This window comes from Podarcis erhardii, assembly GCF_964252035.2.
Source record: "Podarcis erhardii genome assembly, chromosome: 10".
In the NCBI taxonomy this organism is placed as follows: domain Eukaryota; kingdom Metazoa; phylum Chordata; class Lepidosauria; order Squamata; family Lacertidae; genus Podarcis; species Podarcis erhardii.
In genome coordinates this window covers 3,367,025-3,383,634 of record NC_138500.1, presented here as the reverse complement: position 1 = coordinate 3,383,634, position 16,610 = coordinate 3,367,025, and the positions used below count along the sequence as shown (strand labels likewise).

At 46.8% G+C, this 16,610-nt stretch overlaps 1 protein-coding gene across 1 annotated transcript in view; it reads left to right on the top strand.

Annotated features, from left to right (window-relative positions):
* The window catches only part of LOC309351857 (uncharacterized protein), a 32,694-nt gene extending 28,465 nt beyond the window's left edge, over window positions 1-4,229 (top strand). Inside the window, exon 2 of the mRNA XM_081879980.1 lies at window positions 1,583-4,229. Coding sequence (XP_081736106.1) covers window positions 1,827-3,275 — 1,449 coding nt within the window. The 5' untranslated portion in view covers window positions 1,583-1,826 and the 3' untranslated portion in view covers window positions 3,276-4,229. The remainder of the gene's footprint in view (window positions 1-1,582) is intronic.
* Window positions 4,230-16,610: the final 12,381 nt, after the last annotated feature.

Here is a 16,610-nt window from a genome sequence, read left to right as displayed (position 1 = left end):
AATACTCTTACAGTGACGTATGATGCACTTCTGTTTTCCTTGTTCCACATCGGAGAGACTTTGATACACAGGTCTGAGCTCATCCCTCCGCCTGAAACTTCTGTGTTAGCAGCAATGGAAGCCTGGGCAGTGTGTTTGGGGGTCCTGGGCTGCCTAGACAACTAGACCCCCTTCTAAGCCTGGCTGATATGGTCCCAAGGAAAGCAGAACAGTATGTTTGGCACCAGCTTGGCTGCAGGAGTTGAATGAAGAAGGTGTGCAGAGCACTATCCAAGCATCTTAGAGACTCCACTCAAGATTTGTGTAGGTTTTCCTCCATAGCATTTTCTTCTCCTGAAGATAAGTCATGAGGCAGCAAAGTTTAGGATCAGAGTTTTCCTTCTCCATGGGCTCCCTTCCCTTTCCTCTGCAGGATGGGCACAATCTGCCTTCTTGACTGTGGGATTCACTGTTGTTCTCATCCTCTCCATCCACCAGGGTCTTTCTTCACCTGCAGCAGAATTCCCCAACCCACCAAGGATTTGAGACCCATCAGCTATCCTCACCTTGTTTAGCTGGCCGGTTGAAGCTGTTCCTGGGATTGTGGCCCCTGTTGCATGCTGACAGCTTCTGGAAGCCACAGGTGAGAGCTGAGTGCAGGGTGGGGACCATTGATGGATAGATTACCCCATAAGGTGCATGACATTTTCCCCACCAAAGGTACCACCGCTCCTCTAACACCCCAAGACATTGTATAATTGTGATACTTAAGACAAATCAGGAATAAATTCTTGTCTCCAGAGATAACACAACCTCAGCGCATCAATGAATCAATACCATATATTCAAGGCTGAAGTTTCCACTAAGTGCAGTTATCCCTTTGCCTTGAATATCCAGCTTTGTCAGTGCCAGATTAGGATAGTTCTGTATCAGCAGAGGGGCCCGTGATCAGGCAGGACATCAACATTATAAAGAACCATTGGGGTGGGGTGTTTCCCATTTGCCAGCTGCTTTCTTTCTGCTTCTCCTGCTCTCTCCATGCAATGCAAGGCATGTAGATGGTGGTCCATCTCCAAGAACAGGAGCTTCCCTGAGCACCCATTCAGCTGACCCCAAGCACCAAGCCTGGTCACTAGTTCTCTGACTGACCCAGACCACAGTCCCTGGAGAAGATGTAGACCTGGGTCTCACATAATAGTCCACTTGGACCTCCTGAGGCCAATGGGACTGTGCAGGTGATTCATTAAGAGACAGAGGTGGATGAAGGATTATGATGCAGAGGATGGGGAATGTCCAAAGGAATCATGAACCAGAGAAAGAGAGGACTGTTTCTTGGACAGAGAGCAGCTGCATTTCCTGTGAGGAAACAATTGATTTGGAAAGGCTGTATTCCAAGATCCTGCTGCTTTATTAATGATGATTGAGGATTACGAAAGGTTGCTGATGCATTACTATCATTTGACATAATTGCATCTTCGTTTCATAAAAACTGGGAACATGGGTAAGAGGCAGGGGAATATAGGAAATGTTGAAATAAGAAAAGCTGCTAATGGCGTTTGATGTGCTCTCTTTCCCTTTGTTCTCTTCCTTGAAACCAAAATAGGATTTCCTTTCCCCCCATTCTGAAGAAGGTGATGCAGAAGACAGTCAGAATTCTGGGAGATGGGGAACCTTCCGTTTCATTAGGAAAAGCCATTAAAATGTGTGAAATGTGGAATATGCATCACTGAATGAGCACACATATCTCACATCAGTCAACTCAAAAAGGGGAGAAACCATTTAAAGGTATGGAGAGTGGAAAAAGTTTCACTGACAGTGGAAAACGTAGAACACATTGACGGACACCCATGGGCAAGAAACGATTTCAATGTACAGAGTGTGGAAAGAACTTCAGTCAGAGGGGACACTTAACTTTACATCAACAGACACATACAGGTGAGAAACCTTTTAAATGTATGGCGTGTGGAAAGAGCTTCAGTCAGAATGGAAACCTTAGAAAACATGAACAGACGCACACAGGGGAACAACCTTTTAAATGCATGGAGTGTGGAAAGAGCTTCAGTCAGAATGGAAACCTTAAAAGACACCAACAGACTCACACGGATGAAAAACCATACGAATGTATGGAGTGTGGAAAAAGCTTTCATTTCACTGCAAACCTTAGAACACATCAACGGACTCACACAGGGGAGAAACCATTTAAATGCATGGAGTGTAGAAAGAGCTTCAGTCAAATTGCGCACCTTAGAACACATCAACGGACTCACACAGGAGAGAAACCATTTAAATGCATGGAGTGTGGGAAGAGCTTCAGTCAGATTGTAAACCTTAAATTACACCAACGGACTCACACGGGTGAAAAACCATATAAATGTATGGAGTGTGGAAAGAATTTCAGATTTAGTGGAACACTTAGAACACATGAAGAGACTCACATAAGTAAAAAACGATTTAAATGCATGGAGTGTGGAAAGTGTTTCAGTCAGAGTGCACACCTTAGAACACATCAACGGATTCACACAGGGGAGAAACCATTCATATGTATGGAGTGCGGAAAGAGCTTCAATGACAGTTCAAGACTCTGTTTACATCGACGAACACACACAGGGGAGAAACCATTTAAATGTATACAGTGTGGAAAGAGCTTCAGTCAGAGTGGAGACCTCAGTAGACATCATCAGACTCACACAGGAGAGAAACCATTTAAATGCATGGAGTGCGGAAAGAACTTCAGTTTCAATGCAACCCTTAGAACACATCAACGGACTCACACAGGGGAGAAACCATTTAAATGTATGGAGTGCGGAAAGAGCTTCAGTCAGTTTGGAAACCTTAGGAAACATCAACGGACTCACACAGGGGAGAAGCCATTTCAATGTATAGTGTGTGGGAAAAGCTTCAGTCAGATTGGAAACCTTAGAATACATCAACAGACCCACACTGGGGAGAAGCCATTTAAATGTATGGAGTGTGGAAAGAGCTTCAGTAATAGTGGACACCTCAATATGCATCAACGGATTCACACAGGGGAGAAACCATTTCAATGTATGGAGTGCGGAAAGAGCTTCCATTTTAATTCAAACCTTAGAACACATCAACGAACTCACAGAGGGGAGAAACCATTTAAATGCATGGAGTGCGGAAAGAGCTTTAGTGATAATGGAACACTTAGAAGACATCAACGGACTCACACAGGGGAGAAACCATATAAATGTATGGAGTGCGGAAAGAGCTTCAGTCAGAGTGGACACCTCAATATACATCAACGGACGCATACAGGGGAGAGATCATTTTAATGAATGGTGTGTGGAAAAGTTTCAGTAAGAGTGAAAATCTTAGAGGAAGACATCTACAGACACAGAGGGGGAAGCACTTATGGCTTCAGTCAGAGTGAAACCCTTGATTTATGTCAACAAACTCACACAAGAGACAAACCACATAAATGTCAAGAAGAACTTTAAGGGTAGAGGTTTACTCCTATTGGAAGTCCTACATCAACAGAGCCAGTGTGGTGTAGTGGTTAAGAGCTATAGACTCGTAATCTTGGGAACCGGGTTCGCTTCCCCGCTCCTCCACCTGCAGCTGCTGGGTAACCTTGGGCCAGTCACACTTCTCTGAGGTCTCTCAGCCCCACTAACCTCACAGAGTGTTTGTTGTGGGGGAGGAAGGGAAAGGAGAATGTTAGCCGCTTTGAGACTCCTTCGGGTAGTGATAAAGCAGGATATCAAATCCAAACTTTTCTTCTTCTTCTTCACGGTCAGGAATAACTTTAAGAGCTGACGCCCTACAAACCAACAACAAACTCAAAGATGAGAAGCAGTTTAGATGGAAACATTGCAGAAAGTGCTTTAGTTACAATGAAGTGTTTATGAAACATCTAGGGAGATCTAAAGGGGAGAACCCATTTAGATGTATGGAGTGCTTATATGTAAAACTGTATAGTCATGAAATAATGAAGGTAATGTCTCACAACAGTGATTATAATTTTATATGTAAAGTTCATTTTGATAGAGAGGGGGAATCTAGATTGCTGGTGGTGAGGATCAGGGCTTTGTAAAGCAATTGATATTGCAATACACCGTGAATCACAGTGTGTGTTTCTGGGATGTGCCTGGAAGCAGGAGGCAGAAAGTTTTTCTTCATGAAGCCCCTGCAGATGCCGAGTTGCTGACTTCGCTCCCAGATGACAGGAAGCGAAACACACACCTCCATTGCCCTGTGTCATTCCAGCGTCTTTCCTCCCTTGCTCCCTTCTGTTCCTGCTGTCCTGTGTGCTATATTTTTTTACTGCTGAAACTGGATTTGCTCTCAGGAGCTAAGTTTTGTGCCTCACTGGGGACCCAGGGAGAACTGTACACTTTGAAAGCTCAATAAAATATTCCTGAAGAAGTCCTGCTGCCTCTGTGTGTGTTTTTGACCTCAGTGTGGGACTTGCTCTACACGTGGCCCCTACCCTGCTGCTACTTGGCTCATGCCCTGGAGTTGCTCTACTCAAACATTCAAGATGGTTTTTGCACCAAACTCTGTCACCCCCCCCCACCTCATGATCTCCAAACACGGCTTCTTCACCATCACTTCTCCCTGCCCCCTGTGCATTCTGAAGAAAAGTTTAAATTCCGTAATTTAATTGTCCCCCAAGCCTAATTGCAAGAGGGGGGAGGAGGAGCTGCAGGTACCCACCAGAACATTAAAAACACAGATTGAGGTCAACAGAAAGCAAAGCAAAGCCTACTCCAAGGGAAGCCGCTTCAGCTTCCAGCCTGTCCGCTCCCACAATCGCTGAAGAAGACTTGCCATTTGAGGGTGGCAGAGCTGAATGGAAGCGGGCAAGGAAGCCCCACAATCGCTCCTGCTAGAGCAGGGGTAGGCGGCCTAAGGCCCGAGGGCCGGATATGGCCCATTCGCCTTCTCAATCTGGCCTGCGGACGGTCTGGGAATCAGCGTGTTTTTCCATGAGTAGAATGTGTCCTTTTATTTAAAATGCATCTCTGGGTTATTTGTGGGGCATAGGAATTTGTTCATTCCCCCCCCCCTTCAAAATACAGTCCGTCCCACACATGGTCTGAGGGACGGTGGACCGGCCCACGGCTGAAAAAGGTTGCTGACCCCTGTGCTAGAGGAATAGGGACAGTGACCCCTATACTCAAAGGCGACGGCCAGGAAGGAATTCCTCCCTGCCCTTGCCACATGCAGCCGGGCTCACTTGCCAGAGCCACCTCGAGGGCCTGAATACATTTCCCATTTATGTATATGGGAAAGGGGTGGGGTTCTATGTTATGTTTCTGTGATTGTTATTAAGAAAATGTATGCTCCCCAAAGCCTTGGCTCTAACGTGGTCATGTTGATACAAAATCGTACTGTGTAATGCTTTGAATGTGCTACTGAAACAGACTTTGTAAAACTTTGTACAAAATAGCTGGAACTAAGTGAAACAGTTGCTGTCATGACAGACCCAATATAGACCACCCTACACTGCCATCCAGTGGCTCCACAGTGAAAAACACACCCATTCATGACTAAGGCACATTTATTGAATAAGCCATTCTTCAAACAAAGTAACAACCATTCACAAAGACTGACTTCTGCCGGTCCCAATCGGACACAAAGCTGGGAACATCTTAGCACAACATTCTAATTATGGCTTCCAGTGCTGTTGCCTCTGGCGTGTCCATTCCTGCAACATCACAAAAGGGACAGCCATTAACAGAATGGGTTCAGCCCAGACACCTGCACCAGGTACTTTGCAAACACATGAATAAGAAAACATGTCAGTGTCACCATCCACTTCAAAAAGGATCCTTAGCTGTAACCTCATGCTGGGGCATCTTCTCTCTGACGTCCTCTGTGACAGAACTACGAGGGCGGTAAAAGGTGGGGTGGACAACCTTTTCTAACATTTATAAAAGTATGGTCTTTCTTTTGTTCAGAGTTCCCACCTTCAGCCCGCGTGAGTGCCTTGAGAAGGTCTATTAATTAAAGATCAGGGAGGACACGAGTGGCGCTGTGGTCTATGTGTGAATTTTCAGGGAAACAGGAGAGGATATATTGTTTAATAATATCCTATCTAACTTGCGCTTTGTTGTTGTTTAGTCGTTTAGTCGTGTCCGACTCTTCGTGACCCCATGGGCCAGAGCACACCAGGCACTCCTGTCTTCCACTGGAGTCACAATCCTGTCACATTGTGGGTGTCAGGCTTTTAGGTAAGGGGGTGAGGCCCAGGTGGGAAAGAGTTGATAAGGAAAGTATCCTGGGGTGTGGGTTTACTCTGCTGCCCAGCTCGTCAGGTTCGCACTCCAAGCAGGTCTCTCTGGGGTCAGCAAAAGAAGGAGCCTCCAGCCAAGTTAAAGATGCAAAACAGCAGTCAGTTGACCTGATCTTTATTTGTTGCAACAAGGTTCAAACACACTGTAGCAGGAACCCCCCACCCCACCCCAATCATTCAGTTTGTACAAACTTCACACACACTCACACTCACACACTACATACGCTATGCTTCTGTTATAAATTCATAGAAAATCAACCATACATCGGTTTTGCACTGTTCCACTTTTATTTTACTCCATGAAGGAAGGACTACAAAATGGGGAAGGTTTGATACAGGGCAGCCATAATCCCTTCACCATCCCAGCACATCCACAGGAGCCCTGCCCAGTTGCTATGCCAACCCTGATGGTCCTAGACAGAAGACAATCAAGATCACAAAGAACTTGCATATGGGAGTGGATTCAGCATGGACTGAAACAAAGGACAAAGATCAGATCTTCCCTCAGGGGGCAGGAAACTGCAAACTCCCCTTTGTCTCCTGGAAGTGACTCATGGGGAGGGGGAGAGAAGGGAACCAGCCAGGTGACAGGACACTCAGGTTACCACAACAACTCCTCCCTCAACCCCTCCTTTCTGTAATGTATGCATGATGTTTCTGGGGGTGGGCTTGACCTAGAGGAGGGGAATTTCAAAAGTTTTTATAAGGTCTTGCACACCATTTTTCTGGTTCTTTCCTCTCACCTGCAAGTGAGAGGAGCACCCTGTTGCAACAGTCAATAAAGGCCAAGCCTACAGGCTGCTGATTTGCTCCAATTTACTCTGGTTGGTGTCTTTATTTTTTGTCCAAGGGAGCCCTCGGATGTTTCCGGTAACAACACCAAGAGTAGGAACCCTGAACATATGGTTGCATGGATTTTTAAGACCTCTCCCCATTTCCCACAATACATTTTTCAACAGCATCTTTGATGCATCACAGATTTGTCACAAAGTAGGAGTCTTTGGCATTCAGAAACATGGACCCGTCACCCACCCCTGTCAGCAACCCCAGTTTCCCACGCATTTAAGCTTCCCTCTTCCCCAAAGAATGTTGTTGTTTAGTCCTTTAGTCGTGTACGACTCTTCGTGACCCCATGGACCAGAGCATGCCAGGCACTCCTGTCTTCCACTGCCTCCCGCAGCTTGGTCAAACTCATGCTGGTAGCTTCAAGAAAACTGTCCCACCATCTCATCCTCTGTCGTCCCCTTCTCCTTGTGCCCTCCATCTTTCCCAACATCAGGGTCTTTTCCAGGGAATCTTCTCTTCTCATGAGGTGGCCAAAGTCTTGGAGCCTCAACTTCAGGATCTGTCCTTCCAGTGAGCACTCAGGGCTGATTTCCTTCAGAATGGATAGGTTTGATCTTCTTGCAGTCCATGGGACTCTCAAGAGTCTCCTCCAGGACCATAATTCAAAACCATCAGTTCTTTGGCGATCAGCCTTCTTGATGGTCCAGCTCTCACTTCCATACATCACTACTGGGAAAACCATAGCTTTAACTATACGGACCTTTGTCGGCAAGGTGATGTCTCTGCTTTTTAAGATGCTGTTTGTGTTTGTCATTGCTTTTCTCCCAAGGAGCAGGCGTCTTTTAATTTCATGACCATCTGCAGTGATCATGGCACGCAAGAAAGTAAAATCTCTCACTGCCTCCATTTCTTCCCCTTCTATTTCCCAGGAGGTGATGGGACCAGTGGCCATGATCTTCGTTTTTTTGAAGTTGAGCTTCAGACCATATTTTGCGCTATCCTCTTTCACCTTCATTAAAAGGTTCTTTAATTCCTCCTCACTTTCTGCCCTCAAGATTGTGTCATCTGCATATCTGAGGTTGCTGATATTTCTTCCGGCAATCTTAATTCCAGTTTGGGATTCATCCAGCCCAGCCTTTTGCATGATGAATTCTGCATACAAGTTAAATAAACAGGGAGAGAATATACAGCCCAAAGAACCATAATAGTATTTACCCATTCCCCCCCCCGCCCCAGCTGCAAGTCTTTCCTGGGCTTCTCCTTTGAAAGCATCAGGATTCAACCCACAATCTCAATGGATTTCTGCCTGGGGCATGTGCTGCCCTTGATCGCCTCCTGCCTCCTAAGGGATTGTGGAGTCAGGGGGAGCCCTGGATCCCCCAATTCCAGAGGAGTCATTAGGCGTTGTAACCCAGGAAATCCGTCAAACCGTTGAATGTTGGCGATTATTTGAAGCTTCTTCAGTTTTCTATACAGTATTGGGTAGTCGGAGCAAACAGTCCGATTCATGGTATCCGCTTACTGCTACAATTGCATAGGCTGCTTTTCTTAGCCTCTTTGTTGTTGTGCATGTGTTACGGCAAAATCTGGGTGCGAGGCTGCTCTGCCACCCAGCTCATCGGACTAAGTCCGTGGGTCCCTGCGGAGGAAAATGAGCTCAGCCGTAGACAGGAGCAAACTGCAGAAGATCCAAGTTTATTGCGCAACAGGTTCAAGGCGAGATTGAACAGTGAGAAAGGGGTGACATGAGTTTTTGAAACTCCCTCCATGTCCCAGAATACAGTGCAAAACACGTCATGAATACATTAAAGAGAGGTTTGGTTACACAGATTACATCATGAATATATTAAAGGGAAAACAAAACAAATTCCTTCCAGTAGCACCTTAAAGACCAACTAAGTCAGTTCTTGGTATGAGCTTTCGTGTGCATGCACACTTCTTCAGATACCTAGTGTGCATGCACACGAAAGCTCATACCAAGAACTGACTTAGTTGGTCTTTAAGGTGCTACTGGAAGGAATTTGTTTTGTTTTGACTATGGCAGACCAACACGGCTACCTATCTGTAACTGGAAATATTAAAGGGAGGTTGGGTTACACAGATTAACATATGGAGGAGGGAGGGGGGAATATGCAGAGGTGGGAATATGCAGAGGTGGAGATATGCACAGATAAACACTTCCTGGGGATGAGAAAACAATGGTCCCAAATATGCAAAGTCTGCCACCTGACATTGCCTGGAGGAAAGGCTGATCAGAGCGATTTGACAGGATTAGGGTCTTAACACCTTGCTGGAGGGATTATGCTGGACAGGGGAGGTGTGATGGAGTCCTAGAGAAATTGAGCAAACTGGCACGTTGATTTTCTATGAATTTTATAGATTTTAGTCCCTTTTGACATTGACAATTGGAAATAAATTGATATATTGTAGCGAAGAAGAAGGTGAAGAAGACATGCCCCCCCCCTTCCGTATCAGCATGGAAGGTGCCTGTCTCCACGGTCATTGTCCTGGCCTTACTTAGAGGCTGCGTTGGGGACTTGGGGTTTTTGGGGAGTCGTTTAACCGCCCCCCCATTCCTGGTGTTAATAGCACCAATACCTAAAACGTGGACGGATCTAAGTTCATGGCGTGGGGTGGGGGAGGGAAGAAATTTGCAATGTAAACACTGTTTGTGCGGGACCCCACTTTGCAATTGGATTGCCGGGATCAGCCCCTCTCCCGCTCTCCTGATCCCCAGAAAGAGGAGGGGAGGGGGAATCTTCCTCTCCCCCCCAATTCTTTCCCTTCCTTCCCAGCATATCACTCTCTCACCCCTTCCCGCGCTACCCCAAATCCCGCCCCCAGATGTTGCCCCTCTTCGTCCTCCTCCTCCTCCTCCTTGCAAGTCTGCTTCTGTTGTGGAAATGTGGGGTGTGAGCCCCCCTCCCAAACTGCCTGCATTTCCCGCAAGCGGAGCTTCTGCGCCGAATTGCTGCTCTGCTCCATAGCTCTAGGGGCGCGCGCTTTCGGAAAGGGGAGGGAGGAGGCAGGGGAGGACACCCCCCCCCCGTGGATGTTGCAGGAAGGAAAGGAGAATCGGGATCGAGGACTAAGAGGTAAAGGGATCGCGGGGGAAGAAGGGGAGAGAAAAGGACCCAGAGACCCCGCCAGCTTCCCCCAAGCGCCTTCCCCCTTCAAGGCGACCAGAGAGGGATCCCTGGAAAGTGGGGGGTCGTGTCCACCCACCCCTTCCTTCTTGCAAGCTCCATCCTCTTCCCACCCCATAAGCCCCTGCCCTGTCCAGACGCAGCAATTCTGCCCAGTCCAACAGGAAATCTGGGGAGGAAGAGGGGGGGGGAGGCCTTCTCAGAAGCGGTTCTTGGTTTCCGCATTCCCACCCAGGAAGCAGCCAGAAACCTTTTCCTCTCTCTCAGGCTTCCATCTTTATTGTCTTTTCCGCTGAGGATGAGGATAATGTACACCTGTCATCAGAAACAGGGGAGCAGAGTCCATGGAATGGCTCTCAGGATTGATATGGAAGTTGCACCTCTCAGGATTGATATGGAAGTTGCACCTCTTATTCTTTGTAGGCAATGTCAGAGTGACTGACAAGCTGAGATACAATCCACCAGCATCCGATGCAAAGGACCCATTTTCATGATAGACGGTGCCTGTGGCTGGAGGCTCTACACACCGGGTGTGCCTGTGCAGGCCAAAGACTGCCAGTATTAGCACAGGTAAGGTGTGTGACCTTCCCAAATTTACAGACTGTATGTGAATGAGAGTTTGTGGGTGGGATTATCGTTTACAGAAACCCTGTGATTTTCTCCACCCATAACATTTCGTGAGCTGATGTTGCCGTGCGAATTCCAAAATAACTTTTAAAAATCACAAGATGATGATGATAATAATAATAAAAATAAAATTTTATTTATACCCCACCCTCCGCAGCCAAGGCCGTGCTCAGGGGGATGATAAGAATAATTGCAGTATTTATCCCCCGCCCATCACGTTGGGTTTCCCCAGCCACTCCGGGGAGCTTAAAGTACATAAAAAAGACAGTAAAACATCAAACATTAAAAACACCCCAATGCAGCTGTCTTCTAAATGTCAGATGATTGCCTGTTTCCTTGCCATCTGAAGGGAGGGCATTCCATGGGGCAGGAGGCCCTCTGCCTGGTTCCCTGGAACTTCACTTCTGCCAGCAAGGGAACCAGCAGGAGACCCTCGGAGGCGGACCTCCCTGTCCAGACTGAGCGATGGGGGTGGAGACGCTCCTTCAGGTCCACAGGGCCGAGGCTATTTATGGCTTAAGTTTGCAGATCTTGTTCCTCCATAACAATCTCCAGAGCAAGTTCCACGCATAATTAGCAGAATAGCAAAAAAATGCTCAAAGGCAGCAAAAAAGTAATTCAACTGAGAAATCTATTACAGTGGTACCTCTGGTTGCGAACGGGATCCGTTCCGGAGGCCCATTCGCAACATGGGCAGAACACAAACCACGTCTGCGCATGTGCAGGTCACGATTCACTGCTGCGAATGCATGTGACATCATTTTGCAGGTCTGCGCATGTGCCAGCGGCAAAAGCCGGAAGTAACTGGGTTGCCATGGGACACAAGACAGAAACGCACAACCTGAAGCAAACGTAACATGAGGTATGACTGTACTGAAGACAAATAAGCAGAACAGGATCCAAAAAATAGCAAAAATGTAACTCACAGTAAAACCCTGACTTAGCATACCAAAACAGCACTCAAGTAAGAAACAGACAGAATATAGTAATATCAGAATATGAAGTGGGAGCAGGCGCATTTCTTTCTTTTTTTTTAATATAAATTTTATTAATTTTCATCCAATTATACATTTTATCCCGAATACAGCACATTGAAACTGTTTTTGACTTCCTTCAGCGTCTCTGAGAATCATCCATATTTATACCTTTAATACACATTCCCATCTTTCATATTGTCATTATTCCTTCATAGTTCCATTATTTTTAATAAACAATACTTATTTGTTTTTTTTTACAGTGCCTCTTTAAATCCCACTAGCGTTGTGTTTACACCACATATATTTTTCAGATAATCCACAAATTTTCCCCAGTCCTCGATGAACTTTTGGTCTTTAATATATCTGATTTTCCCCGTTACAGTGGTGACTCGCAAGACGAAATTAATTCGTTCCGCAAGTTTTTTCGTCTTGCGAGTTTTTCGTCTTGCGAAGCACGGTTTCCCATAGGAATGCATTGAAAATCAATTAATGCGTTCCTAGGGAGCATTAATGCGGTCGCCTTCTGAAGGCTGGTGGGGGGGGGGAGGACTTTTCTCCCCACCGCCAGGCTTCAGAACAGCCTTCTGAAGGCTGACGGTGGGAAGAAAAGCCCTTCTCCCGCCGCCAGCCTTCAGAAGAGTTCCTGCAGGGCTGCCTAGGCTGCGAATAGCAGCCTGCTGCTCCGTGCGAGGGATGCTCTGAAGCAGAGCACCCCTTGCGCGGGGCAGACATCTGCAGCTTGGGGAGCCCTACAGGACTTCCCCGCAGGGCTCTCCAAGCTGCGGATAGCAGCCTGCTGCCCCGCACGAGGGGCGCTCTTAAGCAGAGCGCTCCTCGCGCGAGGCAGACATTCACAGCTTGCGGAGCCCTGCGGGGAACTCTTCTGAAGGCTGGAGGCGGGAGAAGGGCTTTTCTTCCCACCGCCAGCCTTCAGAACAGCCTTCTGAATGTTGGCGTTGGGGAGGAAAAACCCTCCTCCCACCGCAAGCCCCGGGAAGAGAGGAGAAGCTGTGCGCCTTCTCCTCTGTTCCCGGACCTCCCACCACAAGCCTTCAGGACAGGTCCGGGAACAGAGGGGAAGGCGCGGAGCTTCTCCTCTCTTCCCGGGGCTTGCGGTGGGAGGAGGGTTTTTCCTCCCCACCGCCAACATTCAGAACAGCACTCTGAATGTTGGCGGTGGGGAGGAAAGCCCTCCTCCCGCCGCAAGCCTTCAGGACAGGTCCGGGAACAGAGGGGAAGGCACGCAGCTTCTCCTCTGTTCCCGGGGCTTGCGGTGGCAGGAGGGTTCCCCGCTGTCCCGGAGATTTCCCTATGGGCTTTCGTCTTGCGAAGCAAGCCCATAGGGAAATTCGTCTTGCGAAGCCGCTAAAAAATCGGAAAACCCTTTCGTCTTGCGGGTTTTTCGTTTAGCGAGGAATTCGTCTTGCGGGGCACCACTGTAATTTGTCCAATTCCGCATAGTCTATTAATTTTGATCTCCATTCTTCTATCGTCGGTACCTCCTCTTGTTTCCACTTCTGAGCCAACAGGATCCTGGCTGCCGTTACTGCATATTGGAAGAGCTTACAGTCTTTTCTTCTTATAGCATTTCAATACTGGAATTTATATATCATTCAATGTCAGAGTAACTTTGGGACTAGATAACAAGCCTCCAGGTGGACGTGCCCCACCTGCCCTTCACGTTCCTCTTCCTCACGGGCAGAATCTGCCCTCTGGACTGTGGGATTCACGGTTGTTCTCCTCCTCTCCATCCACCAGGGCTTGACTTCAGGTGCAGCAGAATTCCCCAGCCCCCCAAGGATTTGAGACCCATCAGCTTTCCTCACCTGGTTTAGCCGGCCGGTTGAAGCCGTTGCTGGAACCCCTGTTGCATGCTGACAGCTTCTGGAGGCCACAGGTGAGAGCTGAGTGCAGGGTGGGGACCAAGGGTGGAAAAATGACCCCAGAAGGTGCAGGACATGTCCCCCACCAAAGGAACTACTGCTCCCCAACACCCCATGACATCTAGATTCAGGTAGGTAGCCGTGTTGCTCTGACACAGTAGAAATAAAAAATTACAAAATATTCCCGTAGCACCTTAGAGACCTTAGGTTCGTTCTAGGTATAAGCTTTTGTGTGCATGCACACTTCTTCAGATACACTGAAACAGATGTCACCAGACCCTTATATATCATGGGAGGTTGGGGTGGGGGTTTTCCTCAGAAGGGTACTCCTACTACCATCTCCCACTACCCTTCACTATAGGAAGAAGTGTGCATGCACATGAAAGCTTATACCTAAAACAAACTTAGTTGGTCTCTAAGGTGCTACTGGAATATCTGGCTGCCTACCATTAAGTACAGTCATCTCCTTGCCTTGAATATCCTGCTTTTCAGTGCCAGATTAGGATAGTCCTCTGTCAGAAGACAAGCACAGGATCAGGCAGCACATCATCGATATAAAGCACCATTGGGGTGGGTGTTTCCGCCTGGGATTCCCATGTGCCAGCTGCTTTCCTTCTGCTTCTCCTGCTCTCTCCATGCAATGCGAGGCATGAGGACAGAGGTCCATCTCCAAGAACAGGAGCTTCCCTGAGCACCCATTCAGCTGACCCCAAGCACCAAGCCTTGTCACTGGTTCTCTCACTGACCCAGGCCACAGTCCCTGGAAGAGATGTAGACCTGGGTCTCACAAAATGGTCCATATGGACCTCCTGAGGTCAGTGGGACTGTGCAGGTGATTCATGAAGATCTAGAGGTGGAAACGGGGGCAACCACTTGATTGGAAAGGCAGTCCCACAAGACAACAGTATTCCAAGATCATGCTGTGTTATTAAAGATGATTGAGGATTATGAAAGTTTCCTGATGCATTACTACCATTTGACACTTTTCATTTCCTAAAAATTGGGAACATGGGGAGGACATGGCAGAATGTAGGAGATGTTGAAATAGGAGAAGGTGCTAATGGCGATTGATGTGCCCTTTTTTTCTGTGTTCTCTTTCTTTAAACCCAAACAGGATTTCCTTTCTGCCCACGCCGAAAAAGGTGATGGAGAAGACAGAATTGCAGGGGACAGGGCACCTTTCGTTTCATTAGGAATAGCCATTAAAATGTGTGAAATGTGGAATATGCTTCACTAAATGAGCACACATAGTTCACATCAACGAACACAAAAAGGAAAGAACCCATTTAAAGGTATGGAGTGCGGAAAGAGCTTCTCTTTCAATGCAAAACTTAGAACACACCAGCAGACTCACACAGGGGAAAAACAATATTTATGTATGGAGTGTGGAAAGAGCTTTAATGATAGTGGAAGCCTTAGAAGACATTAACGGACTCACACAGGGGACAAACCATTTCAATGTATGGAGTGTGAAATGAGTTTTAATGATAGTGGGAGCCTTAGACAACATCAACGGACTCACACAGGGGGGAAACCATTTCAATGCATGGAGTGTGGAAAGAGATTCAGTCAGAGTGGAAACCTTAGACAACATCAACGGACTCATACAGGGGAGAAACCATTTAAATGTATGGATTGTGGAAAGAGCTTCAGTCGGAGTGGACACCTTAGACAACATCAACGGACTCACACAGGGGGGAAACCATTTCAATGTATGGATTGTGGAAAGAGATTCAGTCACAGTGGAAACCTTAGAGAACATCAATGGACTCACACAGGGGAGAAACCATTTAAATGTATGGATTGTGGAAAGAGATTCAGTCACAGTGGAAACCTTAGACAACATCAACGGACTCACACAGGGGGGAAACCATTTCAATGCATGGAGTGTGGAAAGAGCTTCAGTCAGAGTGGACACCTTAGACAACATCAACGGACTCACACAGGGGAGAAACCGTTTCAGTGTATGGAGTGTGAAAAGAGATTTAGTGATAGTGGAAGCCTTAGAACACATCAACGGACTCACACAGGGGTGAAACTATATAAATGTATGGAATGTGGAAAAAGCTTCAATCAGAATGCAGACCTTAAAAAACATCAACGGATTCACACAGGGGAGAAACCATTTAAATGCATGGAGTGTGGAAAGAGCTTCAGTCAAAGTGGAGACCTTAGAAATCATCAACGGACTCACACAGGGGAGAAACCATATGAATGTATGGAGTGTGGAAACAGCTTTAATTCAAGTAGAAGCCTTAGAAGACATCAACGGACTCACACAGGGGAGAAACCATATGAATGTATGGAGTGTGGAAAGAGCTTCAGTCAGAGTGCAAACCTTAGAAATCATCAACGGACTCACACAGGGGAGAAACCATTTCAATGTATGGAGTGTGGAAAGAGCTTTAGTGAAAATGGAAGCCTTAGGAAACATCAACGGACTCATACAGGAGAGAAACCATATAAATGTATGGAGTGTGGAAAGAGTTTTAGTATTAGTGGAAATCTTAGAACACATCAGCAGACACACAGGGGAGAAACTATTTAAAGGTATGAACTGTGGAAGGAGCTTCAGTCAGAGTGGAACCCTTGATTTTTGTCAACAAACTCACACAAAAGACAAACCATATAAATATCAGGAAAGAAGATAGAGGTTCACTCTTAGTGGAAGTTCAGAATCAACAGACTAATGAACAGGAAGAACTTTAAGAGTTGAAGTCCTTCAAACCATCAACAAACTCAGAGAGAAGAAGCAGTTTAAATGAAAAGATTGCAAAAAGTGCTTTATTTATAATGGAGTCTTTAAGGAACATCCAAGGACTCTCACATGGGAGAAGCCAGTTAGATGTATGGAGTGTGGGATGTCTTCCTCTCAGAGTCCACTCTGAGCAATGAATTCAGCAGGAAACCATTCCTAAAAGCATGAGGTATATGTGAAGCTCTGGTGTTT